Source organism: Babylonia areolata, chromosome 3, assembly GCF_041734735.1.
Source record: "Babylonia areolata isolate BAREFJ2019XMU chromosome 3, ASM4173473v1, whole genome shotgun sequence".
Lineage (NCBI taxonomy): Eukaryota > Metazoa > Mollusca > Gastropoda > Neogastropoda > Buccinidae > Babylonia > Babylonia areolata.
Window position 1 is genome coordinate 22,132,815 of NC_134878.1, and position 27,583 is coordinate 22,160,397.

General features: G+C 39.7%; 1 protein-coding gene across 4 annotated transcripts; it reads right to left on the reverse strand.

The window, feature by feature from the left end:
- Positions 1-1,690: 1,690 nt before the first annotated feature.
- Positions 1,691-17,201, reverse strand: LOC143279846 (reticulocalbin-2-like). 4 transcript variants are annotated; one of them, XM_076584084.1, is made up of 6 exons: positions 17,089-17,201; positions 12,768-12,925; positions 11,622-11,769; positions 9,700-9,892; positions 7,887-8,079; positions 1,691-5,161 (listed from the first exon to the last, which is right to left on the reverse strand). In XM_076584084.1, the coding sequence occupies exons 2-6, from the start codon at positions 12,907-12,909 to the stop codon at positions 4,884-4,886; spliced, it is 954 nt and encodes a 317-aa protein (XP_076440199.1). In that variant the 5' UTR covers positions 12,910-12,925; positions 17,089-17,201; the 3' UTR covers positions 1,691-4,883. The 4 variants fall into 4 exon arrangements, with proteins under 4 accessions (XP_076440199.1, XP_076440198.1, XP_076440201.1 ...); XM_076584083.1 differs by lacking the exon at positions 17,089-17,201 and adding an exon at positions 16,258-16,355; XM_076584086.1 differs by lacking the exon at positions 17,089-17,201 and adding an exon at positions 15,973-16,222.
- Positions 17,202-27,583: the final 10,382 nt, after the last annotated feature.

Genomic DNA, 27,583 nt, shown 5'->3' on the forward strand with positions numbered 1-27,583 from the left:
ACACAACCAAAGCGACTCAACAGTACCGCAGGGTCTTCTGCTCTGGTGTGTGTGTGTGTGTGTGTGTGACCTCACGACGACCTAATGTCAATGAGCCTGGGTGTGGCTGTATGTATGTATTGAATTGTATTGTATTACTCTTTGTCACTACAGTTTGTGTGAAATTCGGGTTGCTTTCAGTTACAGTGGGTTTTCAAAAGAACTTTGCCAAGAACAACTCATTTGTTGCCGTGACTTCTTCCACGTGCGTTTAAATGCATGCTACACGCGAGGCCACGGTTTATCGTCTCATTCGAACGTCTAGACCCGTATACAAAAACTGCGGCATGATTTATTAACTGCAGATCGAAACAGAAAAGACGGAATTTGCAAGGAATGTAATATGGAAACTGTTGGGATGAATTTCATTTCGGTTTAGAATGTATGAAAACTAATATAATTCTGTATATACTGAAACCAATATTGATCACATCCGTCAATGTTTGATTTATGCAGCTTATTTTGTGCTGGTAAGCAAACACAACAATCCCTTTTTTTCCCTTACCTTTTTGAGTAAATTCAGGGAAGCTAGGAACGGTGTGTATAACCTGTCCAAACCCCATCTGGAACTCACATGTTTATATGCTGAAATTTGATATGTATATTTTGTTTTCAGTTATTGATTTCTCTGTGTGTGTGTTGTGTGTGTGTGTGTGTGTGTGTGTGTGTGTGTGTGTGTTTCTATACTTGTTTCGTTTGACATGTTGAAGTTGTTTTTCCATGTGTCTGTATTATCATTGTATCCTCCATACCACAAAAGGGGCAAACGAATTAAATGTCTGATTCTTTGGAATGCGTCTTTGTACGGTCGTGTTTCTGAATGCGTCTTTTAGTAATTTCTTAATGACAGAAACGTTACCGCCTGCACTTCTTTTACTCCAATGTCGTGTTGGTCAGTGTAGTAATTTGGCATACCAGTGGTTGGTAGCATGTTTTAGTAGATGCAAGTAAGTGTTATTACACACAAGACCTCCTGTGTCAGTGCTCCTTTGCCGAACACTGCTCGAGCAACGACACAGCCGAGCTGACCACTGATGCTGTACATACGTATTTACCTCCCTTTTATCCACAAGGCCACAAGGGATGAAACCGTTGCGATATCAGACATTTATTGATATCAGAGAATTCAGATGACCGTCAGTTGTCCTTCGCAGATTCTTTCACTGCAAATTAAAGTTTTTAAAAACTTTCTTTTATTTTTACAAAGTTGATACACTTCTTTCTGTTTGTACTTTGTTGCAAAGGTGCGTGTCTGTGTGTGTGACTGTGTGTGTGCGCGCGTGCGTGCGTCAGTTTCCTAACAATTGCTGTAATCTCAAACAAATAGTTAGAAAACCTGGCAGAACAGAAGAATATGTTATAAACTGCTGTGAAAATGCTTATGTATGCATGAGTTTATGTATGTCATTGTATTATATAATGACCGTATGCATATGATGTACATACTTTTGTACAAGTGTGCAAGCAAGTATTTTTCAAACATGAATATGCATTCTTTTTTTTTCTTTTTTCTTTTCTAAGGAAACTGGATACAAAGCTGTGAGATCATGTGAATACTGCTGACAGAAGATCTGGATGGAAAGTCAAATAGGGGTTACACCACACATGCGTTCAGTGTTCTCCATGTCTTACAATCACCCCAAACTCAACACACATTTCACAATTTCACCTTTATTTTTCATTGGGTTTATGAGTCATGCAAAATATGTTTTAAAAAACAACAACAAAAAAACAATAAAACACTGTTTAAATAAAATGAACATGATCAGCATGATTATTTGCTGTAAAATAAATACTGAATGAATAGAGAGGGAACAGCTACAAGTGAAGAAAGCCTGGCATGAACTGCCACAAAAATAGCTTGTGATTCTAAGTAACTAAAAATCAACTTACAATGTAATTCCAATATCTAAAAATCAACCATGTCAAAACTAACAATTTAAAATATTTCAAAACTTCAATAGCTCAGCATCTAGAAACACATCAGTTCTGCAAGTAATTCAAATTTACAACTTATGCTCTTTTCAGAAGATGTTAAAAAAATGGTTTAAAGACAAATAAATAAAAGACAAAATAAACTGATCCATATGCAACAAGAAAAACAAAACAAAGAAAACCTACCAGTCATGCATGCAAAAAGGTATCCTGAAGCAGAATGTACTTTCACATAATTCACACACAAACATTTCCTTGCAATACCTTTTGCCAATACAAAGTACTGTGGTAAACACCCTGATGATCCTTGGAAATTTTTGTTTGAAAATAAACAGACTGTCTTGCAATAAAACATACTGAACAACATGAGAAATGCATGCATGATTACAAATCATGCCTCGATTGAAAAAAAGAAGAAAAAAAAAGAAAAGAAAATGTGAACAAATACCAATACTTCGTTTTCTAGTTTATTCTACTACTTTTTTTTTCTTAATGTCAACATCGAACATTTCATTTTTACAAACATGCAGCATGCAGGAATGTCACCATCAGACTTCAGCAAAGATGAAAACTAGCTGTGTTTGTGTGAGAGAATGAATGTGCACGTGTGTGTGTGTGTGTGTGTGTGTGTGTGTGCAGAACAAGCACCATTATTCATGTTTGGGGAAAAAATATAATCTCCCATTGAGTCACTCATTGAACACTTTAGTTATTTCCTGCATTCATCCATTATTCACAGCTGATGTGCACATATCTGTGTTTGACATTGTTCCTGTATGTAAGGGTACAGGTGTCTATGCATATGTGCACATGTGTTTGTCAGTTTAGTATGTATTTGCGTTTCAATACTCACAAATTGATACCAGTCCTGTACATTTTAATTTTCATCTTTCCTTTATGCTGACAAGTTATTGTATGAAGAAACAAAGCGTGAAAGTCTTTCTTTTTTTTTTTTTAATTTGTCTGCACAAACAAAAAATTGACATGCTGAAGATACACGGAATTGGCAATATAGAAATTGTCTGTGTATACACAGTGATATATTAACTACACAGAGAAACTATACACAAATACCAAGTGGCCTATATTGTATATGGGCAAACTATAGGATGCAGCAGCAAATAATTATATCCTGTCGTTTATCTGTTTGTCCTCACTAACATTAAAAAAAAAAAAAATTAACTGAATGACTCCACTTTTCTACTCCACGGTGGATGGACTATTTCAGTTGTGTTTTTTACCACACCAACCACCCACACCCCCCACCCCCAACCCCAGGATGCATATGTGACACTTAACCCCTTGACTGCTGTCATGTCACTGTGATAAATATAAGTTTACTGGGTATCAGTTACCATTCTTTATGTACATGGACTTCCTTCTCTTGGGGTTGCAGTACTTTTGTTCAGCAAAAAAATCAGGTACACAGCTTAAAGGTTATCAGAACATTATAAAAGTTCTGTGCTTAAGACCTGAGCCACACTGATCTCATTTCACCGTGGTACAGCAGTTACCAAGGCTAATCAGTAACCAAGATGTGACCTCTATCACTTTATAAACCATCACCATACGTCAAACAAAACACATTTGGCTGGCAACTTTTTTGGTTCTTCTCTGTGAGTAGGTCTGTCAGTTTCGGTTTAGCTTTGCCATAGTTATATGGCTTCAACACAGCGTCATGCAAGAGAGAGAGAGAGAGAGAATGTGCATGTGTGTGCGCACGCATACACACGCACATTATGCAAGCAACAACGATGAGTGTATGCCCATGTGCATGTCACACCTACATCATTGAAGGCACTCATCCAAGGACACAAACGAAACATTTAATGGCTAAGCTGCACAATGTACACATTACCTGGCTGCAGCATCATGCCATAACAGTGCCTCAAACCCTGATCACCGATGAACACTGGATCAGAAGTCCAACACCTATCAGACTCTGCCACAGCTCCTCTGTTTATATATGCAGCTGCTTATTCAAGTGCTTTTCTTTTTATTGCTGTATTTTCCTCAATAACAGACAAGCCACACATTCTACGGCTGTACAATTTTGCCACTTCAGTTTCTCATGTGGCTATTTCTGAGTCTGATTTCTTAATCCAGTGAGTGAGTGGATAGAAAATGAAAAACTTGTCAATTACACTACCATTCAAAAGTCGGCTTCAAATATTTCCACAATGTTTCAACACTAATTTCAAACATATTGCACTGGTCTCTATATATTTACCATCATTTGTAAGTGTTCTAGATGTTTCAATGCTGTATGGATCTTTCCCACTAAATCAACTTTGTGACAAAAACTCTGGCTGTATTTGAAGTTGTACACAGTCATGTGTTTACCTGCATGCTCCCATGCACGAGTGCCTGGTGTGTGTGTATGAGAGAGACAGCATGTTTGCAAGTGTGTTTATGTGTGTGTGCATCTTACATGCGTGTCTGGTGAGTGTTGAGTATGTGTGCGAGTGTGTTTTGTGTGTGAGAGAGGGAATGGAGTCTATCATTTTGATTTAATTAAGAATCCATGGGTGACATAAAACTCGTAATTGATTTTGTTCGGTTTTTCAAAGGGAGCAAAAGCTTTATTATCTCAAAAAAAGCAATCAGAATTTCTACTTGATATGAAGTGTAGTAAATGCTAATGCTCATGAGTATTCATTGAAGAAGGACATTTTTGTAAGAAACTTGTTTACGATTGAAAACCATGGTAATCAATTATCCCTAAACCCTCAATTTCTAAAAAAAACTTTGAAACACAATCCATACATCACAATTTGTTGTTTCATAAACCATTTAATCTCATGAACCCTTTCAGTTCATCATTCACACTTAAACCAAGAGCTACTGACAAGAAAAAAATGAAAAAAGAGAGTGAGAGAGAAAAAAAACAACACAGTTTTGTGACACAATCACAACTCATCATGCTGCAAAAGGTTTCCGTAGTCTGTTATGGAGCTGCCCACAAACTGTTTGGTTTTGTCCAGGATTTCGCCCATGGAGAGCTGACCATCTTTGTCCTCATCAGCAATGGAGATCAGGTGGTTGACTTCATCCTCCACCAGTTCATCGGTCTTGGGCATCACCCACTCCCTGGCCTCTTCCGGGGAAAGGAACCCGTCTTTGTCCTTGTCAAACTCCGCAAAGTTCTCTCTCAGAGAAATGTCGCTTTCCTTGTCCGTCGATTGTTCTGGAGAAGAAAAAGGAATAAGACAGGATGGTAAAGAACAGGTTGTGTGGGGATGGGCATGTGAATGTGACAATAGCATGAGTTTACCTCTGTGTGTGTGTGTGTGTGTGTGTGTGTGTGTGTGTGTGTGTGTGTGTGTGTGTATGTACATGTTAGCATGCTCATAGGTGACTGCTTTGGGTGTGTTTGGGGTGTGGGGGGTGAAGGCTGTGTGTGTGGTGGGGGGAGGTGAACGGGCGGGGGACCAGCAAGCACAAAATCAGAAAGGAGAAAACATAAAGAAAAGGAAAAAGCCAGAAACACAGAACGATAGAAAAGAGGAATTTTCCAGCAAACTATTCCCAGAAAATGAGGTACAATCTACAGTAAAGAGCCCACTGCATCACATCCCAACAAGGAAGAATTAGGATGCAGAAGACCTGAGAGCTGATGTCTTTTCGCAAACCAGTTATACAAACATATCTATAAAGGTGGGTAACCACACAGGAATAAAAAGACATTACGGAAATGAATTGTTCCCATTCTTTTTTTCTTTTAGGAGAGGTGATGGGAATGAGGTAAAGTGGTGATAACCACCCTCTCACCTTAATTCTTTAACAAAATTCAGTAATTTTTCCAGACCAGACTGAAAATTTACCATACCAAACACGAAACCAGACTGGATCAATAATTCATCTGCTACATCACTGACAAAAGAGATCAGCAGATATCACAGTATCAATGTTCAATATTCACCATGTTTTGTCTGTATGTTTGTTTGTTTTTCAAATGCATTTAGGTCTTCGTTAAATGGCAATGTTAAAGAGTTTTATCAAAATTCCAAGACTTTTTCAGGCTCTGAAGGACAAAATGAGGAGTTTATTATCTGAAAAATGGCGGCCATTGAGAATGATTGTTTACCTCCTGCCAGAAACAGCATTTCATTGGCTAGCAGACGGCGGTCTAATGATGAGATGTCTTATCACTGAGTTGCCGCGAAAATTTTTGGCCGAGAAGAGCAAACAGATAGACCTGATTTGCATCAGTCTGACATAGTACAGTATGTGACACCAAACGGTAATTTCTTTTTTATCCTAAAATTGCATTCAGTCTATCATAGTATATTTCATGACCCACTGGTATAGACTCCACCATATTTTTCCCCCCTAGTCTTTTCCAGCCGTGGAAATCATTCTTTCATTTTCTTAAAGGCTTTTCCAGACTTCCAAGACAATATCAACCCCGTTACAGACATTTGGAAAATGTATTTTCTCCATTATGTTTTTTTAGGAGTGGTGATGAGGAGGGGTGAAGGGGTGATAACCACTCTCCCACCCTACCATTCTCCTCACTGCAGTCAATGAGCCAACAATCCCCCCCCCCCCACCCCCCCTTCTTTTTTTTCTGGTTCAAACAAATCTTTGATAATCAGAAAACATAGCCAGACAAAGTACAAGAACCCATCAGACAGCATCGACTTTCTGAAAGCTTACAGAGTACTCAAACACAGACGCTGAAATCAGTCATATATTGAATGATAAACAGGAGGGGAGGTTATCGACCGTAGCTACTTTTGTTTTCTCCACATAGGCGGATAGTAGTTTGCACAGGACAGGAATGTCAGACCCCTGCCGGAGTCTGCACTAGTGGGTCACGGTTAAGTATGTGTAATTAAAACAATGATCATACAAAAGCAATACTACTGAAGTAAAAATGGTGTAGAGAAATACTGTTAAAGTAATCTTTACATCTTAACTCACTCGGGACGACAAGTTTTCTCCCTTGCTTTTCCCCACAGACGGCCCATTTGTAAGGGTTTGGAAAAAAAATGACAAAAAATACAAAATACTGTGTAAGAAAATGAAACTTTCAGAACTGGTTTATTACGTGTTGAGCTATTACATATTAAAAAAAAATCAAATTTCTCATCTTATTTTTACAGTTTTGCCATATGTAGAAAATAATGCCAATTTTTCACCCTGAATCACCCTGAATCACCATACCCATGCTCGCTTTCTGCATTAAATTCGCTTTCTTCTTCGTCATCATCCACCTCTTCAATGTCCAACCCTTCAGTTTGTAGCATTTCAAGTACTTCGGCAACCCCAAAACATTGCCGTCACTGCCTTGTTCGCATCACAACATTTTGAGAAGAGCCCGCTTTGCTGACAGGCTGGCACGCGAGCAGACGACCGGTCAGTGACTTTGTCAACATGTGTGCGAGACAGGCCACACATCATAGACTAACCAATCATACTGTTCGATTGTGGAGTGACCCAGAATAGCGCACTCTGCTTGCCTAATCACAAAATCACGTGTACAGCGCATGATGGAATTTTACTTTCAGAGAATGCTATTCCATTCCTTCGTCCGAAACCGAATACGTTTTGTGTAGGAATGTGTGAGCATTCCTTCGTCCGGAAAGAGTTAAACATATAAGTTTGCATACTGGGGATATATTACAAACCATTATGTCTGGAGCATACGAGTCTGCATACAGGAGATGCATTACTCAAGTAATCATCAACATACAAGCCTGCAAACTGGAGATATATTGCTAAAGTAATCATTATGTCTGGAACATATGAGTCTACATACCAAAGATGTACTGCTCAAGTTATCATAATGTCTGAAACATACAAGTCAGCAGTTGTTTATTACCTCTCACCATCACCATCACCGGGCCCGGACTTTTACCCTCCATCTAGCCCCACACACCCACCACTAGACTAGATGATGGACTGACCTGGCATAAACTCAGCCATAGAGATCTTCCCATCTCCATCAGTGTCCGTGTCCCTCATGTAGCGATCCATCTCCACCTCGCTCATGTGGTCATAGTTGGGAGGGAAGAAAAACGCCACATATTCGTCACGGTCCAAGCTTCCATCGCCGTTCAGGTCAGCAGCTTTGAAGAAACGGTCATCGTCATCCAGCATCTGCACAGGTTAAATCAGTATAAAAACCAATAGTGTGCATAGTTTTTTGGGGTTTTTTTTCTATTTACTTCATGATGAACTTACAAGGAAGCACTATGGCAGTGTCAGGTGTTGAACTGCTGATCCAGTGATGAGGGTTCAAGACCCTCCTTCAGCATCGTGTTGTTGTCCTTGGGAAAGCCACTTTACTCCCGTTTTTTTTTTTTCACTCCATCCAGGTGTAAAAGGGCACCTGACTTTCTTTGGGATGGTTGAATTAAAACAGAGGCAGGAGGGGAACTGAGCCCGGTCTTTGAATACCAAGCTTTTGACAGTGGATATCATGCACATATATTGTCCATTAATAGAGAAGCAAGCAAGAGCATTAATGTAAAGAAAAGGGAGAAGGAAAGTATATGTACAGAAAAAAAGAAAAGAAAAGAAAAAAGGCGAAAAAAGACAACAAAAAAAGACAGTGGATATGAATTCACTGTCCTAATGGCCTTTTCGTTTAAAGGCTGAGGGACTGTTGCCAAAACTACTCAGTGAGAACTGCAACTGATGCATGCTTTCATTATAGCATTGTGCTGACTGGTCATGAGTATCAACATCTCTGCTTGCTAACACATCAAAGAGGTTCAGACTGCTGTGGGTTCTGTGATCGACTGGTGTGGAAGAGCAGGGATGGTTTGTTTACTTCTGTGAGGTGAACCCTGAGCTACTTTTCAATACCTAATTGTCTTACCACAAGTGCACGTGCGGGTGAGTGGTTTGTTTGAGCCTATCGTCAGCCACTGTGAATTCTTATTTGACTTGTTTTAATGTCTTTTACAGTGCTCATGTTCATTTTTTGTTGGTGTTTACAATGAGCCTGTGATTGCACGGGTTAATTTCCATGTCGATCAATGAAGTGTTTTTGAATTTGAATTTGAATCTGAAAAACGTATGTACTAGCTCATGCTATATTCTATGACATGCGCTACTTAGAAAATCCCTGACTGTCCTGTTACAAATTACAATTTTTTTAAGTATAAAATATAAGAATATGATATGATATGATAAGCGTAACCACGCTCGGCCACTACTATCAGCTTCCACTTCACCAACTTTGGAAAGTATATTCATCATGAAGATACACTGACACTGTTGCTTCCCGTTTCCTTAGACTGCAAACTGGTGCGTGTACATTAGATAACTAAATATGTGTGTGTGTGTGTGTGTGTATGTGAGTGAATGTGTGCATGTGTGTGTCAATGTGTGAGTGTGCATGCATGTGAGTGTGTGCACAAATTCACTGAATACACACAATTTTTATTCATATTTCATTTCTGAGTATCTTTCATTTTTCTTCCATTTTGAATAAATCTATTTGTTTATTTTGTTTATATCTATTTTTATTTGCTGATTTCGTTAAGGTTTTATATGTTGCAATGGTAGTTTCTCATGGCCCTGATCAGTGCATTGGGTTTGTGCATAGGTGTGCTCCTTTTTCTGTGCTCTGCTCCGTTTTTTTTTTTCTTTTTCTTTTTCAGATGTGGTGTAGCATATATTGATCAGTCCACACACTTCTGACCCTTGAAACCAAAACTGAAACTGAAACCAGCAGTTTCACTGGCTTCTTTATTACACTCTCAAACTCACCTTCAAGGAACTGCTCGCTTCGCGCCCTTCTTCCGTTTTGTCACCTGATTTCTCCAAGGTGATCCGCATGTTCTGGACATCATCTGAAGAGAAGCTGTACACCTTGCCCAAGTACTCCTTCCACGTCACCTTGCCATCCTTATCATCGTCTTCTTCATCAAACTTCTCCATGGCCTCTTCGCGGTCAAGCTTCCTGGAGAAAAAAAAAAAAAAAAAATGCCGCAAGTTAGACACTGAGGTGTTTTGTGTCAACAAAGACAACCCCTGCCTCTCAACTTATATTCTTAATAACTCTTTCACTGCCATAGCCTTAGATGACTGTAGTTGACAAGACAGTGCACTGCCATAGGCGACTTTAGTTGACATTCAGGGGTCATGAAAAAAGACCATTTTTCACACTGCAAAAAAAATTTGGCAGCTGCAACCTGTTCAAGTCAATAGAACAATGATTAACCTTTGCCCCCTGACCAAGTTTTTTTGTTGTTTTTTTTCTCAAGGACTGACTAAGCGCGTTGGGTTATCCTGCTGGTCAGGCATCTGCTTGGCAGATGTGGTGTAGCGTATATGGATTTGTCCGAACGCAGTGACGCCTCCTTGAGCTACTGAAACTGAAACTGTCCACTGTGTTGTTTTGACATGAACTGAAGCCTGTGACTGAGAGCATCATATCTAAAATATCTGGCGCTGGGGAGCATTTTTTACACAGAAATTTGGCAGTGAAAGCGTTTGTAATAAAAATGGAGATAATACTGTCATCTTCTCTTTAGGTCCTCCACGAAGGAGGTACAGTGTTTGAAGACACGTTGTCCGTATGACTGATGAGTACCTCCCCAAGAGACTATCCTACAGAGTTATGTGCAGGAAAGTGTATGTATACATAAACAAAAACAATGTGCACAACTTAACACTCAAAATACATATTTACCATCACAACACCTGAATGATGGAATCTTATGTCACAATCTTCATTTCACTTCACTTGTCTCTTAGTCTGGATGGGGCACCACAGAAAACCTGTCAACCACCTTCCTCCGTCCTTCTGTTTTCTGTTCCCTGAGGGCCTCGCTCAGCCTCAGACCTGTCCATTCTGGGATGTTGTCTTCCCTAAGGGCCTCGCTCAGCCTCAGACCTGTCCATTCTGGGATGTTGTCTTCCCTGAGGGCCTCGCTCAGCCTCAGACCTGTCCATTCTGGGATATTGCCTTCCCTGAGGGCCTCGCTCAGCCTCAGACCTGTCCATTCTGGGATGTTGTCTTCCCTGAGGGCCTCGCTCAGCCTCAGACCTGTCCATTCTGGGATATTGCCTTCCCTAAGGGCCACACTCAGCCTCAGACCTGTCCATTCCGGGGTGTTGTCTCCCCTAAGGGCCTCGCTCAGCCTCAGACCTGTCCATTCCAGGGTGTTGTCTCCCCTAAGGGCCTCGCTCAGCCTCAGACCTGTCCATTCCAGGGTGTTGTCTCCCCTAAGGGCCTCACTCAGCCTCAGACCTGTACATTCTGGGATGTTGTCTTCCCTAAGGGCCTCGCTCAGCCTCAGACCTGTCCATTCTGGAATGTTGTCTTCCCTAAGGGCCTCGCTCAGCCTCAGACCTGTCTATTCTGGGATGTTGTCTTCACATCTCTTTTTCTGTCTGCCTCTCCTTCTCCCTCCTTGTAGAGTGGCATGCAGGATCGCCTTTGCAAGTCCTGCTGATCTTGTGATGTGCCAATGCCACCTCAATTTGCGTTTTTTCACAGTGATGAGAAGATCTTCAGTGATCATAGATGGCTCGCTTGATTCTGTTCCTCACTTCGTCGTTGGTTATGTGATCTCTGTACATGATGCCCAAGAGTCTCTGAAAGCATCTCATTTCTGTGGCAAAACAAACAAAAACAAAACAAAACAAACAAAAAAAAAAAGAGACAGGAATAACACAGGACTCACTGAAAGGAGCTGGTGACCCATTTGGTCATCTCCTCTTTAGTTATGATGCCATCCTTGTTCAGATCGTGCTCCTGTACCATCTTCTCCAAGCGATGAGCTGCCTCTTCTTCGGGCATGTCTTCAAACTCTTCATCCAGATCCTCTGATCCTGTAACAGAGATAACACATATGTAACAAACCAATGCCAAATAATTCCAACTACATCCTGATCCTGTAAAACAGATAACACACATAATATCATAAACCAATGCCAAACAATTTTAACTATGCACAAACAGAGACAAAAATGAGACATACGTAAGTACCCAAACTATAATAAAACTTATGAAGAGTTGAAAAATCTTGACGGTCCCAGGGACTCTTTTATCCTAATTCTGGGGATTCCCAGACTAGTTTCAGAGGGTCACTGCAACGCTGCGCATTCTAATAAAATCTGCGTTGCTGCCCACATGCAACAGCAGGCATATAACTTCTGGTCCTATGTTTAGGTTTCTGGGGCAAGCAGTGACCAAGGGAAACAACTCTTCTATGCAGCAAACAATCCTTGTGTAAAACTGAAGGTGCGATACATGATTTTAAGTCTTTTCATGTGTTCAATCAGGAAATGTTTAGAATGTCCTACATCCAATGACCTTCTTGATGAACATGCTGTGCTTCCTTTCCGTTTTCAAAGCATAAGGGGTGCATATCAATGCGCTGTCAGAAGCCCTGACACAGAAACCTAGTAAGTACCTTCACCACAGCCCAAACTCAGCGAAGACGCAAAAGATATATATATATTATATGCTTATTTCACAGCATGCTAGTCAAACAGCATCTCACCAGACAGAGAAAAATAACCTGCTTATATAAATCATAAAAGCCCCTCTGCCAGTACTGTATTGTATTGTATTGTATTGTATTGCATTGCACTGTGGTCTATTGAATTCTATTGTATTGAATTGCATTGTATTCCACTGCACTGTATATATAAGCACAGTATAATACTAATTACTAATCAAAAGTTATACAAGAATAGAGCAGTTAAATAATATATATTAAACATTCAAAGCAACTTTGAGTTTGATAAAAAAAATAAACTTTTTCTTATTGATCAAAAATCCCTCAATAAGACTTAAGTTCCACTCAATAATGACTCATACTCACCCAGAATTGACTGATGATCAAAGTCCTCATTGTGCTCTCCGTCCGAGGAGTGAAAAACTCTGGGTCCATGACGTGTGTGTTCTTCACACCACACCGACACCAACAGCACCACAACAAGGCAAAGTCTGCTGCAGCCAATCATCTTGGTTGACGCTTGTCTGAAACAATGCACACAGCATGGGACTTTCATTCACATACGCACATTATATGCACACACTATGCGGGAAGTAGGCATGCAAAATTGTACTCATATTCATACATTGTCATTTATAATATCATACTTTTAAACCGGCTCATGCTTTTGTTATGTGATACTATTTTACTTGTTTTTCTCTCTCTTTTTTTTCTTTTTTTTTTAAACTGTTTATGTTTTTGTTTATCACAATGACTAGTCTGGATCTGTGTCCATTGTCTATTTTTGTAACATCAAGATGTGCTGCATATCATTTAATCAGATGGAATGTTAGCATGATGTTACTGATACATTTGATTCAAAGTGTAATATGAATTCAAGCAAGGTATGTGTATCAGTGTGTGTGTATGTGTTATGTGTGTGGGTGTGGGTGTGACTCACTGAGTCATTCACTGATAGTGATACATATGCACTCAGCAGTCAACAAACCACACACACACACACACACACACACACATGAATAAATAAAATAAAATAATGTGATCACCTAGTACTTCAGATGCAGGCAACATTGATTCAGAGTACTACACACAAAAACACAGACACAGACACACACATACACACACCATGCAGAAAACATGCATGTAAAGCTGTAACCATATTTTTGTTCATGCAATATTATTCTTTTATTTTTATTATTTGTGTTTTATGGCATATAAATGATCATTAACTAACATGAAAGCAGTTAATGGAAAAGTCAGTCCTTTTAGAACTCACAAATATGCATTTTGATGAATAACTAGTTTCTGTATGTATAGAAATAATGGAAAGGTGAGCACAATTTAAAATATATATATATAATTAATGTTTTGTCCTCTGTGTTAACTATCATTTGCCGGAGTTTGAGAAATTCACCACATGGCACAGTAATAATTATCTGCGTTTGAATGTTAAAGATACTGAAGAATTGCTTTTCGTAGGAATCCAGCCATAACCCCGGATTTGTTTATTGATGGTATGAAATGGAATGTGTGAGTGAGTGCAAATATCTTGGTACAATCTTAGACATGCTGAAATTCTGCGTCAACACTACAGCAATTCACACACACACACACAAAAAAATGTCAACCAAGATTGTATTGCCTGCAGAAGCTTTGTTCCCTCAAAGTGAACAAATCCATCCTGTGGTCAGTTTACAGATGTTTTGGTCAATCTTTTCTTACCTATGGTTTGGGTGCTGGTATGGAGGACTGTGTGTGAAGAGTAGTTAAGTGTTCTTGACATGGTGGTAAAAGTGTGTGGGAAAATAGTGAGAGGCAAGAAAGTCTGGCCGAGATGTATGAATGTTATATTATAAGTAAAGCAAGGGTGATTCTGGGAGATACGAGAAACATAACATGTTCTTGCCAGATATTTAATAAACTGCTTCCTCTACTTCAGTATATTTACTTAAGTTTAAGTTTAAAACATCACCGAGTCTAATGTATCACATTCCGTACATGAAATTGATGTTTAAATGCTAGTCAGTGTAATTATCTGATATTTTGCATTTTTGTTCACTTTCCTTCATTTGTTTTTGCAGTTGTTTTTTTGCGTGTGTTTTGTTGTTATTGGTGGTTGTGGTGGTGGTGGTGTTGGTGTGTGTGTGAGTATGTTTGTGTGTTTTGATATTTTATTTGGATTTATTGATTTGCATTTTTAGTATTTATTTACTTTTAACTGGTAATTTAATTTCTGCAATCTAGCAATGGCATTTGCCCTTCTTTCATCTCAAGCCCAAAGATATTGTATAAATCAGAGATGGTCTGTGCATAAAACTCTAAATGCATTCATGCAGTCTATTCACTGATTTAGTCAATCAGGCATATGAATTTCAAATTCAGTTTCATCATTCATGTGATGAGCAGTAGTTTTGACCTCTGCCTGATATATGCTATACTAAAAACTGCTGGCAAAAGCCATTTATAAGCCAACCTGCAATTTGTGCATGTCAAGAAGAACTGCAACAACAGCAGCGCTTATAAATCATCAATAACAACAACGATAATCCAGATAATGCATTGCCTGAAGTAAAATAAAACAATCACAGTAATCAAGACAATCATTTTCAGATAGAGAAGTGCAATAGCCGAGTGGTTAAAGCGTTGGACTTTCAATCTGAGGGTCCTAGGTTCAAATCTCAGTGACGGCGCCAGGTGGGTAAAGGGTGGAGATTTTTCCGATCTCCTAGGTCAACATATGTGCAAACCTGCCAGTGCCTTAACCCCCTTCGTGTGTATAAGCAAGCAGAAGATAAACACACATGTTAAAGATCCTGTAGTGTAATCCATGTCTTTGTTCAGAGGGTTTTGGAAACAAGAAGATATCCAACATGCACACCCCCGAAAGCAGAGTATGACTGCCTACATAGCAGAGTAAAAACGGTCATACATGTAAAAGCCCTCTCATGTACATACAAGCGAATGTGGGAGTTGCAGCCCATGAACGCAGAAGACTCTTCAGATAAAATCCATTTAATCTTTAGTACTCCACATATGCCTTAATCAGTTTGTAAGTCTGTATATGGATGAATCATTCAAGTTGTGAAAAACTTTATTAGTTGTAAGAAATAAAGGATATAATAAAAAGCAAAATTATGCTGTAAAAAAATGAAAAATTGAAATTAAAGAGGTGAATAGACAGTTTGTACTTCAAAATATATTGCTCTCTAGGATGTATAATGTATTGAATTTGTAAATTTTTTTTTTTTTTAAATGTATAATGCATCTAATTTGTTTTTTTTGTTGTTGTTTTTTTATTCCTTAACTGGAGTTGTGACAGTCATGCATAAGGCCTTCAATCGATGTGTTTTTATACACACAATAAATACTTCCAAACTTAGAATCAACTGTTCTGAGAACCACACATGTATAGAAAAATTTCTATGTAAAATTTCTTACTGTTGATCTATAAATTTGGGCAACGGTCATTGCACCGGGTATGCCGCATATATTTTACCTTTTGTCCGAACGAACTGAATGCAATATTTTCTTTTCACTTTCACCTTTGCACACGCACACACACAACAATCACACGTCTCTGATGCTGCTTCGCTCAGCGTTTCTCGAGGATCAGACAGAACTGCGGTGGGAGTGGGCGGCGTGCTTCCTCAACTAGCCTACTGACGACTGGACAGGCTTTGGCTCCACACAACAATACAAGCTATCGCCCTGTGACGGGTCGTGCCGCGATTGGCGCAAGGTGGTACCGTGTTGACTTTCACTGTGATGAATGAGATTAGCTCTGAAAGGATCGTACACGTGGCATGTAATCGCACAGGGGTGCAGAAAGTAACCAGCGTCCAAAGATCAACCCTACCCTTTAGTGTGCGTCGATCTTTCGGCCACGGCTGTCTCAAGTGCCGGAAGTCAACTTGAGGGAGAAATCATTGTAGCTTCTGAACGAGTGGGGTAAGGATGGGGGTCTACGCCCTCATGGAAATCTGCAGCAGGGTCAGCGCGCGCGCGCGCCACACACACACACACACACACACACACACACACACACATTTTCCTCCTCCTCCTCTCCTCTCCTCTTCGTTCGTGGGCTGCAACTCCCACGTTCTCTCGTATGTACACGAGCGGGCTTTTAAGTGTGTGACCGTTTTTACCCCGCCATGCAGGCAGCCATACTCCGTTTTCGGGGGTGTACATGCTGGGTATATTCTTGTTTCCATAACCCACCGAACGCTTATATGGATTACAGGAGCTTTAACGTGCGTATTTGATCTTCTGCTTGCGTACACACACGAAGGGGGTTCAACTGAGCACTAGCAGGTGTGCACATAATTATGTTGCCTGGGAGATCTGAAAAATCTCCACCCTTTACCCACCAGGCGCCGTTACCGAGATTCGAACCCGGGACCCTCAGATTGAAAATCCATGCCACACTTTAACCATTCGGCTATTGCGCCCGTCACTCACATTTTGAATGCGTGCTGTAGGCATCAGTTGAGGCAGTGGAACGGAAAAAAATCGAGAGAGAGAGAGAGAGAGAGAGCTACATTGGGGGACAGAGGTTGAGAATGACACCGTGGCGACAGCAACTTAATTTGACTTACAATTTAACAAATATTTTTTAAAATATTTTTAAAAGTCAGTGCACATGAACTGGAAGCGTTTCTCAGGCGCTGTTGACACATATACCTACCGATTTTCAATTAAAATCACTCTAACTTTGACCACACTGATACGGTACAGCTGTCGATACACAAATGAACTAGTTGCGTACTGAACAACTATCAGTTGAACGATGGACCCAGCCGAGCCAGCATGCAGTGACACAGAAACTGTCAGCTGTTCTCAGGTTTATCTTTTGTTGCTGACGCTACAGCCGGTAGTCCAAGCTGAGCCGACCCGGTGACCACGCAGGGCCCCGGCAGAATTGATCAGTTGTTCTGATCGGCACACTATGTAATGCACCGTGTGCCATAGGATTTCTTTTTAAAATAGAGATGAGTCAATCAACCGATTTTATCATTCCAAGTACAAGTAAGTAACAACACAGTGCAATAGCCATTACAGATATAGGGACAGGCTCCCGCTATAGCAGTGCTTTCAAAATAGATAATGCAAGCCAACGTTTGTTGCTGTTTCTTTTGTTTTTCTGATGATTATAAAAGGAGGAACGAAGGACGGATGGAGAGGGACGGGAGGGTGGGGGGGGGGGTCAATATGTATTACTGTAACATATGGAAGGAAAAGACCCGGCGGAAAAAACCAGCAACATGTGATGGCGGTGTAGACAAAACAGGATATAGTTAGACAGCGAGCACGCCGGCTGACAATTTAAAGATTTTTCTCCTTTTTTTTTTCTTTTTCTTTTTTTAATGTATGTTGCTACGTACATGCAGAACGTTGTTGCATCATTGATCGATGATAGATCTAATTCAGTAACACGGAGACACACTGATACGGCTAAGCATACACGCGCACGTGCACACTGGCACCGGCCGTTAGTGGTGACAGCCGGACTAGCGGACAGATAAACAGACAGACAATTGGACGGACAGGCACTGGCACTGAGACAGAGAAACGGGATGTGATAGCTACATCAGTACGTTACGCCCTCCAACTCCTCTTGCTGTTGAGAAGAAATTACTTTAATTAAATAGTAATAAGACTCAAGGACCAGATAAGAGTCCACCTAAAGTGCTAAAAGAGGTTAGCAGGGAGTTATCTATACCACTACGTCTGCTTGCTTTTTTTAAAAATAAATCACTAGAAACTGGTATACTTCCAAAAGATTGGAAAAGCGCTGAAGTAACAGCAATTTTCAAAAAGGGTTCAAAATCAGATGCTAGTAATTATAGGCCAGTAAGCTTAACCTGTATTGTATGTAAGAGATGCCATAGTAGAACATTTTATTGATAATAATTTATATGCAGAATGTCAGCATGGTTTCAGGAAAAGACGTTCATGTATAACTCAGTTACTTGAAGTTATGGAAGACCTTACCAGCTTAATGGATGATAATCAACCAGTTGATATTGTTTATCTTGATTTCAAGAAGGTGTTCAATTCTATCCCGCATAAACGATTATTGATAAAACTCCAGTCTTATGGTACCCTGGGTGGCGTATTTCAATGGATAAGCAACTTTTTACAGGGTCGTTCACAAAGGGTACGTGTGGGTGAACATTTATCAATTAAAGTTGATGTTCTCAATGACATCCCACAAGGCAGTATTCTGGGTCCCATCCTATTTACAATATTTATGAATGATCTGCCAGATAAAATCCAAAGCACATGTAAAGTACTTGCTGATGACACAAAAATCTATAATAAAACTGCTGATAACAATGTCATTCAAAAAGATTTAAAGATGTTGCAAGATTGGTCAGATACATGAAACCTGTGTTTTAACGTATCAAAATGTAAGGTTATGCACATTGGCAAAAAAACCCAAAAAACAACCAAAAACAAAAACAAACAAACAAAAAACAAAAAAACAAAAAACAAGAAAAAAAAAAACACCCTAAAAAACCCACCCTGGTTATGACTACACTATGAATACTGGAAATCATGTTAAAATTATAAATGCATGTAAAGAGGAAAAAGATCTAGGAGTGACGTTTAATGACAAACTTTCCTTCGGGCCTCGGTTAAACCAATTTGTACTAGCAGAAGAAAATAAAACTTTTCTATTCGTTTTGTTAACATGTGGAACTCACTACCACCTTTAGTTAAATTTGCAAAAGATACTAACAGTTTTAAGGACTTTCTGGACTGCGATCCAAAATTCGGTAACATGTTTTATAAATTTGACGAATAACTGCTTTGGTATATCTAAAATGAAAAACGCAATGCAAACCAGAAAGATACTGATACGAAGAGGGGGCGTTTATAGGCCGCGAGACCTAAAGGCATAAATGCCAGTCCCTACTACTACTAAAATGTTAGAAAGAATAAACTGATAATATAACAAAACCAAATAATAAGCTAAGGATAATCTAGAAACATGTCTTTCATCTAAGACTGGGCGCTTTCTGCTATCTGTTTTGACGCATAAAAAAAAAATAAACATCGCTACATCTCTTAACACAATGCTGCTGCCATTTTGAAGTAAGTGGGGTAACTGGGGAATCAGAAACAAAGAGAGCGATCGAAAAGAATTAAATTTCTAGCACAGAATTTCCAGGCGACGAGGATACTATTCACAATGAAAAAGCCCCCCCCCCCACCCCAGCATAGTCCCAACGGGAGGATGGTGGAACTTTGAAAACCTTTCAAAAGTAACAATTGTCATGGAGTGGGCCTCTCACCTGCTGTGTTATTTGAAGCTTCCAGTCCCTCAATGAAAGCAAGACGAAAAAGAGGAGATTTGATTCAAGCCTATAAGATCTGTAATGGTACAGACGATATTAAAACATATCACTTCTTTGATTCACCGTCAGATACTAATATGGAAACAAGAAACAGTGCTGATAAAATTTATAAACAGAGACATAACAATAACACAAGGAAATTTGCTTTCAGTTATAGGGTGACTAACGACTGGAACAAACTAACCACTAACATCAAGTATGCTTCCAATACCAACAACTTCAAGAACCTTATCGATAATCACAAAATTTTAAAAGACATCTGGTTTGACTTTGATGGTCCAAGAAAATTGTAACTGGGTCTACTTAGACTGAGACAAGACCGATAGCGACATAGCATAAAGAAGGCTGTGAGGCCTTGTGCTAATCATAAATCATAAAAAGCCGTGAGGATACGATGATCAACATCAGCCCCTAACCTGAACCTGAACCAGTCAGCATGATGATATCCGACCAGGATATGACGTAAAGTTATAAAAATAATGACGTCTTGAAGCATGTGTATTCCAAAGCAGTCTTTATGTCAGTATACATAATTATATAAATTGTAAGGCACGCATGTTTCAAGATCTGGTCTAGTTGATCTGTAGATTTTCACGGAGCTGTGCAGACTGCTAGCAGAGGGGGACAAAATGCTGAGCGTATGATGTTTATTATGAAACGGATCTTCTTCCTTGTTTCAAAGGAAAACATTTGCAAACAGTGAGTATTTCATCCTATCATATCACGTCAGTGTCACAGCGGGTGTTTTTTTTCCCCATCAGCCTTTTGCCCGAACACTTTTTGGGAAGTTTATATGAGTGCACAGGTACTTATGGCTTGCTTCCATTGGAGACATTTATATGGAACCCATACTCCTTCAGTGTTTAATGAATCTTTAAAAATCAACGGTTCCTGGTGAGACCGTGTGACTGGGCAGATTGTTTCACACGTTTACAGCTTTTTTCGTTAATAACAAACCAAAAAAGTGTGAAAATGTTTGATTTGGTGAATGATTTAGGCATTTTAGTATAAAGGTGTCCCCTGGTATTTTAGAGTAAAAAAGATTTTGCGTAGTGCTTTATTATCATAATTGCAACGCAAAATTTTATATGTCTCATTCATATCACCCCCTTAACCTGTGATATTCAAGGCTTGGAAGTTTTCAAACTACCGAGATAACAGTCTAGCTGCTGTTTGGGTAATACAGTTTTCAAAACTTATACCTACTCGTATGGCAGACCTGTAACATTCATATCATATTCAGTATCCCAGTATCCTAAATTTTGGGACCTATTCAAACGAAAAATTTCGTGACTGTTTTCAGTGCAGGCATGGGAGAAATACCATGTAGCGTACAACTCACCCTTGTAATCAAGAGTTTGGCTTACAAAGAGACACGAACATGAAACGAAAACTACGTTGGTATAGCCACGTAAAAAGTACAAGTAGCACAAGGTTAACTATTTCACTCAGTGTAACATAGTCACACTGTTAGGTCTACTCGTTCAAAAAGTTATAAATCATAACGTTAATAATTGCCAACACCACAGTGAATTGGGCTCACCCCCCAGATTAAAGAGAGAGGGAGGGAGAGAGAGGGGTTGACCGAGACAAAGAAAGAACAAGAGAGGCAAGGCCTTCAAGAGTCACTTGTGGCAAATTAAGTCCCCTAGCATTAATTACAGAGTAAATTCCCTTCTTTACTATCTGCACCAAAACGTTTGCAAAATAAATAAACTTCCATGCTTAGCAAAAGAAGTTCCTGTTTGAACAAAAAATTATAATAATGACTGCTCTTGTTGTTGTGTCGAATATCAGATCAAAGTGCCAAGTTTAGAGAATACAAAAAATATAAATATAACAGTAAATGCAGTTTGCATATAATTAGGCTTCTTTTTTTGTGTGCCCATCCCAGAGGTGCAATATTGTTTTAAACAAGATGACTGGAAAGAACTGAATTTTTCCTATTTTTATGCCTAATTTGGTGTCAACTGACAAAGTATTTGCAGAGAAAATATCAATGTTAAAAATTACCACGGACACACACACACACACACAGACACACACACACACACACAGACAACCGAACACCGGGTTAAAACATAGACTCACTTTGTTTACACAAGTGAGTCAAAAAAAGAGTGAGGGTTGGAAGAGGTATGGGAGGCAGGGATGAAGGAGAGGAGGGAGTGAGAGCCAGGTGGTGGATTCTGAAGGGGTTGGGGGGGGGGGAGGTGAATGGAAGCAAGAAAAGAAAATGATAACGTGTACCGTCCGTCATAACTTACCGAGCAACGAAAGCGCAACGTGTATATAGTTTTATGGACTGATTTAGATCCTACGTGTCTGTAATCCTGTGTATCCACCACCCCCCTTCATTTAATTATATATTTGTTACACCTACAACAGATGTTGCCAGGTGTTATTAACTTGCATCATTTGCTGTAAGTTCCTTTCTCCATCTGCCTTTGCTTCTTTGTGCTTCTGGCGATGTTTGAATGAATGTCGTCATAGAGAAAAGATATGGGGCTATTTTCTGACAGGTTTATTCGCAGAGCCGTTCATTAGATGATATGTATTAGACCTCAATCAGTGATAAAATCTGGTGGTTCGTCATCTTTTTCCTCTTGTGAAAAGATTAATAGTCACAGCTGTTCCTGGTTTTATGATTTATAGTTTGAGCCAGCCTCCACCACACCACTGATGCACAATGTCAATAGTCTTCCATCTCTTTCAGAATTCTTCGCAGTGAATTCCTGGTTGGCAAAATATAAACTGTAGCTTGGAACAAACACTTAAGTCATGCAGTTGATCGCTAGCTGCTTGGCTTTTGAGGAGAGGGAGGGGGGGGGGGGTTGGGGGGAGGTTAGCAGTCGATTTCATCGACATAGGTTGTGAGGTCTATGACAACGTCAGCACCCCCACCCCCCACCCCCACTTATTTACCCCCGCCCCCAAGATAGAATTCACACAGCATTTCAGATAGGAGATGAGAGAAACCCGTTTCCAGGTTGTGAGCTGGCCTATGTAGACTCACGGACTTGTATATTATTATAAATTCTATCTACAAGTCCGTGGCGTAGACTTTCCTCTGTCCTGACTGAGATCGAAAGCCTTCTCTGTCCTCTGCTGTTTTGCGTGCTGAGGATGTAATTGTTCGCCCACAAAGGGAGGGAGAGGCGCGCCCCCACACTTTCTGTCACTTCACAAGGAGGCCTAGGGTTCCGAGAAAGCGTGGGCTATCAAAGATGCTCATTTTCAGTCATTTCTAACTATATAGGCCTATCGTTTACGATTAAACATTTCCATTCCCATTGGCCAAACATGTAAAAGATTGGAGTATCGTTTACATTGTGTGTTTGTGCAGATCAGCGTTAGTACAGCAATCCACACACACACACACGCACACACACACACACACACACACACACACACACACACACACACACACACACATATGCACGCGCGCGAGAGAGAGCATGCTCACACACACAGAGAGGTAGAAATTAAGAAAGAGAGAGGGCAAACCGTCAACTCAAATGCCGATCTGTAAAGCATTCATTGTATGTAAAATTAATGACTGTGTGTGCCAGTGCATGTGCTTGAATCAGGGGGCGTGTCACGACCACTGTCTGTTCAACGCTTATTCATTAATTCATTAATTATTCATTTATTCATTAATTCACTCATTCATTTGTTTGTAATGCTGCAAAATCAAACCAGTCCATTTCAACATTACGTTTCTCATATATATGGTTTTATGTGGATCGAAAGGGCAAACGAAAGCAGAAGTGTCATGCAGTCATAGTATTTGTAACGTGCAAAGTGTGTGTCACCGGCTAGAGTGTCAGAGCTTGTCAAAACACTGCCAAAGCGAGCATTTTCACCAGACCACAGTCAGTTTCAGTTTCAATGATGTGTCAAAGCTGATCCGTGTTCACCACACCACAAATACATTAACACGTGTGTGTGTGTGTGTGTGTGTGTGTGTGTGTGTGTGTGTGTGTGTGTGTGTGACTCTCTCATACATGCAAACACACATGCACACACACATACACACGCGCGCGCGCGCGCGAGCGCACACACACATACAGAGAGAGAGAGAGTGTGTGAAAGACTTACAGGGAGGGTATTCAAAACAAACATACAAAGAAGAAAGACTGTGCACTTCCTGTAATAATTTAGAGGATGAAATTCATCTTTTTAGATCGTTGTGTGCAATAAATGAATTTTTTAAATACAGAAACAACTTATTTAAAGACATATGTCTAACGCTAAAACGATCAGCACAGTATTTGCATACATTGTCCAGTCACTTAATGTCTTATATTACAAGCTTTCAGGTTTGATGACAATAAAATATTACTTTCTGTTCGATTCTAAACACACACACACACACACACACACACACACACACACACACACACACACACACACACATGGGTCGAATAGACTTAATTTCAAGTTGAACAGAGCCAGCTGTTACCAAGGATTGAATGATATGTGTTTCGCATTGTTGGTAAGCTAATCAATACACATACAGGCGCGCGCTCGCGCACGCACGCCTTTCTAGTGTCTTCCCTGATGAATACTTGTTAAGCGCTTGCTAAAGAAAGCCACTCTGGATCACAATGACCTCAAAAGTTTTCGCCCTGTATCCAACCTTGCTTTTGTGTCTAAATTTTTTTTAGAAAAAAAAAAGTTCTCTCCCAGCTTTCAGACCATTTACGATCAAACAACCTGTTTTCTTCTTTTCAGCATATAGATCTGCCCATTGCACTGAAACTGCTTTGTTGAAGGTAGTTAATGACCTTCTACTGTCTGTTGATGAAGGCGACCTTGCTCGATCTGTCGGCTGCGTTTGACACAATAGACCACAGTATCCTTTCCAGATTTGAAAATGTATTTGGGATTCATTCAACAGTTCCGAATTGGTTTTCTTCATACCTATCCAACAGCTTCCAGATTGTCTCTGTTAGCAAATTTAAGTCCGATCCAACCCTGATCTCCAGTGGTGTGCCACAAGGCTCTGTCATAGATTCCTTTCTATTCGTTCTGTACACTGCTCCTCTTTCTGATGTCATTTCTGGTAATTCTGTTCTTCACCACTCTTTGCTAATGATACTCAGCTGCTCAGAACCAAACCAAATAGACAGTCTAATTCAGTCAATGCAAGCTTGCATTCTTGATGTCAAATCCTGGATGACATTCAACAAACTAAAGTTGAATCATGACAACACTGAATCTATGATTATTTCCTCCAAAAGAATATTCACATCTTTTTCTTTCCCCGTCTATGTTGTGTTTGGAGATGCTACAGTTCAGTTTTCTAAATCAGCAAGGTGCTTTGGAGTCATTCTTCATTTAAACCTCAGTATGCATGCTCAGGTATTCAGTCTGTTACGCACAGTCAGTTGGGAACTTCGTCCGATTAATTCTATCTGTCAGTACCTTTCTGTTGACACTATAAAAACTCTTATCAATTTTCTGCTTTTTGTGCTGTCACGAATCCACTGCTGTAATTCTCTTCTCACAGGCTGTCCACATAATCTTCTTCAGCGAATTCAAAAACTTCAAAACCATACTGTCCCACGTTCTGCTCACATTTCTTCCCACCTCCGTACTCTACACTGGCTCCCCACTGAAGCGAGAATTAAATACAAAGTTGCTTGTCTCTGCTTTTCTGCTTACCACTCCACAGGACCTAGGTACTTGTGTTCGATGTTTTAAAATGAAGTTTTAAATGATACGGTATTGACAGCATGATGATTATATGATATTTGCATACATCTTTCATGAGGGGCACAAGCTTATAAATGAAAGTGTATATATTGATAATCAACCGCCCCTCCCCACCCCCACCCCTCTCTCTCTCTCTCTCTCTCTCTCTCTCTCTCTCTCTCTCTCATGTGTGTACATGTCTTTGTATGCATGCGCCAGTGTGTGTGTCGTTGCGCGCGTGTATGTGTGTGTGTGTGTGTGTATGTGTGTGTGTGCGTGTGTGTGACAGCACAGCAGTTGTAAAGTGATGAACACGTCAGCAGGAACAGTAGCGCAATATGTGCTCTTTTTTTCTTTCTTTCTTTTTTTTTCTTCTTTTTGTCATTTTTGTTGTGTTGCAGTGGTTTTATATTTTCCCCACCTTTACGCAACAGCTGTTGGTCCATGAACAGGGAAAATAGATGACAAAGCCACTCTCCCCCATCCTCCTACACTAAATCACCCATCCCTGCCCCCACGTTCTTCGCACACACCCCAAAAAAGTAGTGTACATGACAATCTTGTTTCGGATATCCGTATGCCTGTGTGTGCGCGCGCGCGTGTATGTGTGTGTGTGTGTGTGTGCGTGAGAGAGGGAGGGAGAGAGAGAGAGATTTCTATGTTCAATATCACACATCACAATCAGTTTCAGTTTCAGTAGCTCAAGGAGGCGTCACTGCGTTCGGACAAATCCATATACGCTACACCACATCTGCCAAGCAGATGCCTGACCAGCAGCGTAACCCAATGCGCTTAGTCAGGCCTTGAGAAAAAAGAAAAAAAAAAGCCCTGAAGGCAGATTCGAACTCCGCGTGTACGGGTGAGAAGAAACTGCCTTACTCGATACACTATCGTGGCTCCTTAACTGTCACAATCACTAAGTGACACAGTGCGACTGCGCGCGCGGTTATGTGCTGCGATATTACATCTGGAAACAACGAACATTTGAAAGAACGGAGTTACTTCATATCCAAACAAAATAGAAAATTCACAGGGTCTGCACGAAAATTGCACTGAGTTTAACATTATTTGTAATGTTCATCTATTATACTTGGCTTAGGATTGAAGCTCGATAGTTTAGATGATTTTCAAATATCACAGACAAAGGTATATATCTACTTTAGAATTTGTTCTTATGAGCTAAAGAGACCAAAACCGTACTTCCGTGATATCCAATCCAATCACTGATCCAGTCTCCTTGTGATGAAGTGTTTGATTTTTTTTTCTCTCTCACTCCAAATCTCGGAAAGAGAGGACATTCAGACAAAGCATGGTGAATGACATCGACAATATTCATGCAGTCCGAGCATCTGTTATTGTCTGTTAATTTAACTTTCATTCTGTGCAGTAATATATTTGTAGGATATGTGTTGTGCAGTATACTCTTTTTCCATTGAAACTGTCTTGTGTTGTTTTAGATATTTTTTTTCTTTCTGTTCTATAATTGACGTTCCTTCGCCAAAATGCACAGAAGCAAGGTTCGTTTATATACATATATATCCTTTTTTTCTTCTTCTTCTTTTTTTTGGTTTTTTTGTTTGTTTGTTTTTGTATACTTTATCTAGATCTTTTATTTCAAGAAAGAGGATGCTATTTTTTCTTTAAAATAATGGAATTTTTCTCCAGTCGTAATTGCGAACAATTTGTAAATCGACATGTTTGTTAGGATATATATATATATATATATATTTTTTTTTTTTTTTTTTTTTTTTTACTGTAGGATGTATATATATATATATATATATATATATTTTTTTTTTTTTTTTTTTTTTTTTTTTTTTTTTTTACTGCCCTTTGACCCACATCATATTCCAATATCCTGCCATGTTAGTTTCCATATTTTGTGCGAACATTTTCGTTATTGAAAACATATTCGTTATTGAAAAATAAATAAATAAATGAAAATAAATAAATAAATACCGTGCGCGTTTAGGCCATCGCGTCAGATAGAGATATCATTCATTCCTTTCTGAATCTGTTTACTTTTGGTATCACTGGCACTGTTCTAAACTGGTTCAAATCTTATCTCACTGATCGATTCCAGTCTGTCATTGTTGATAATTTCCAGTCTGAACCCGT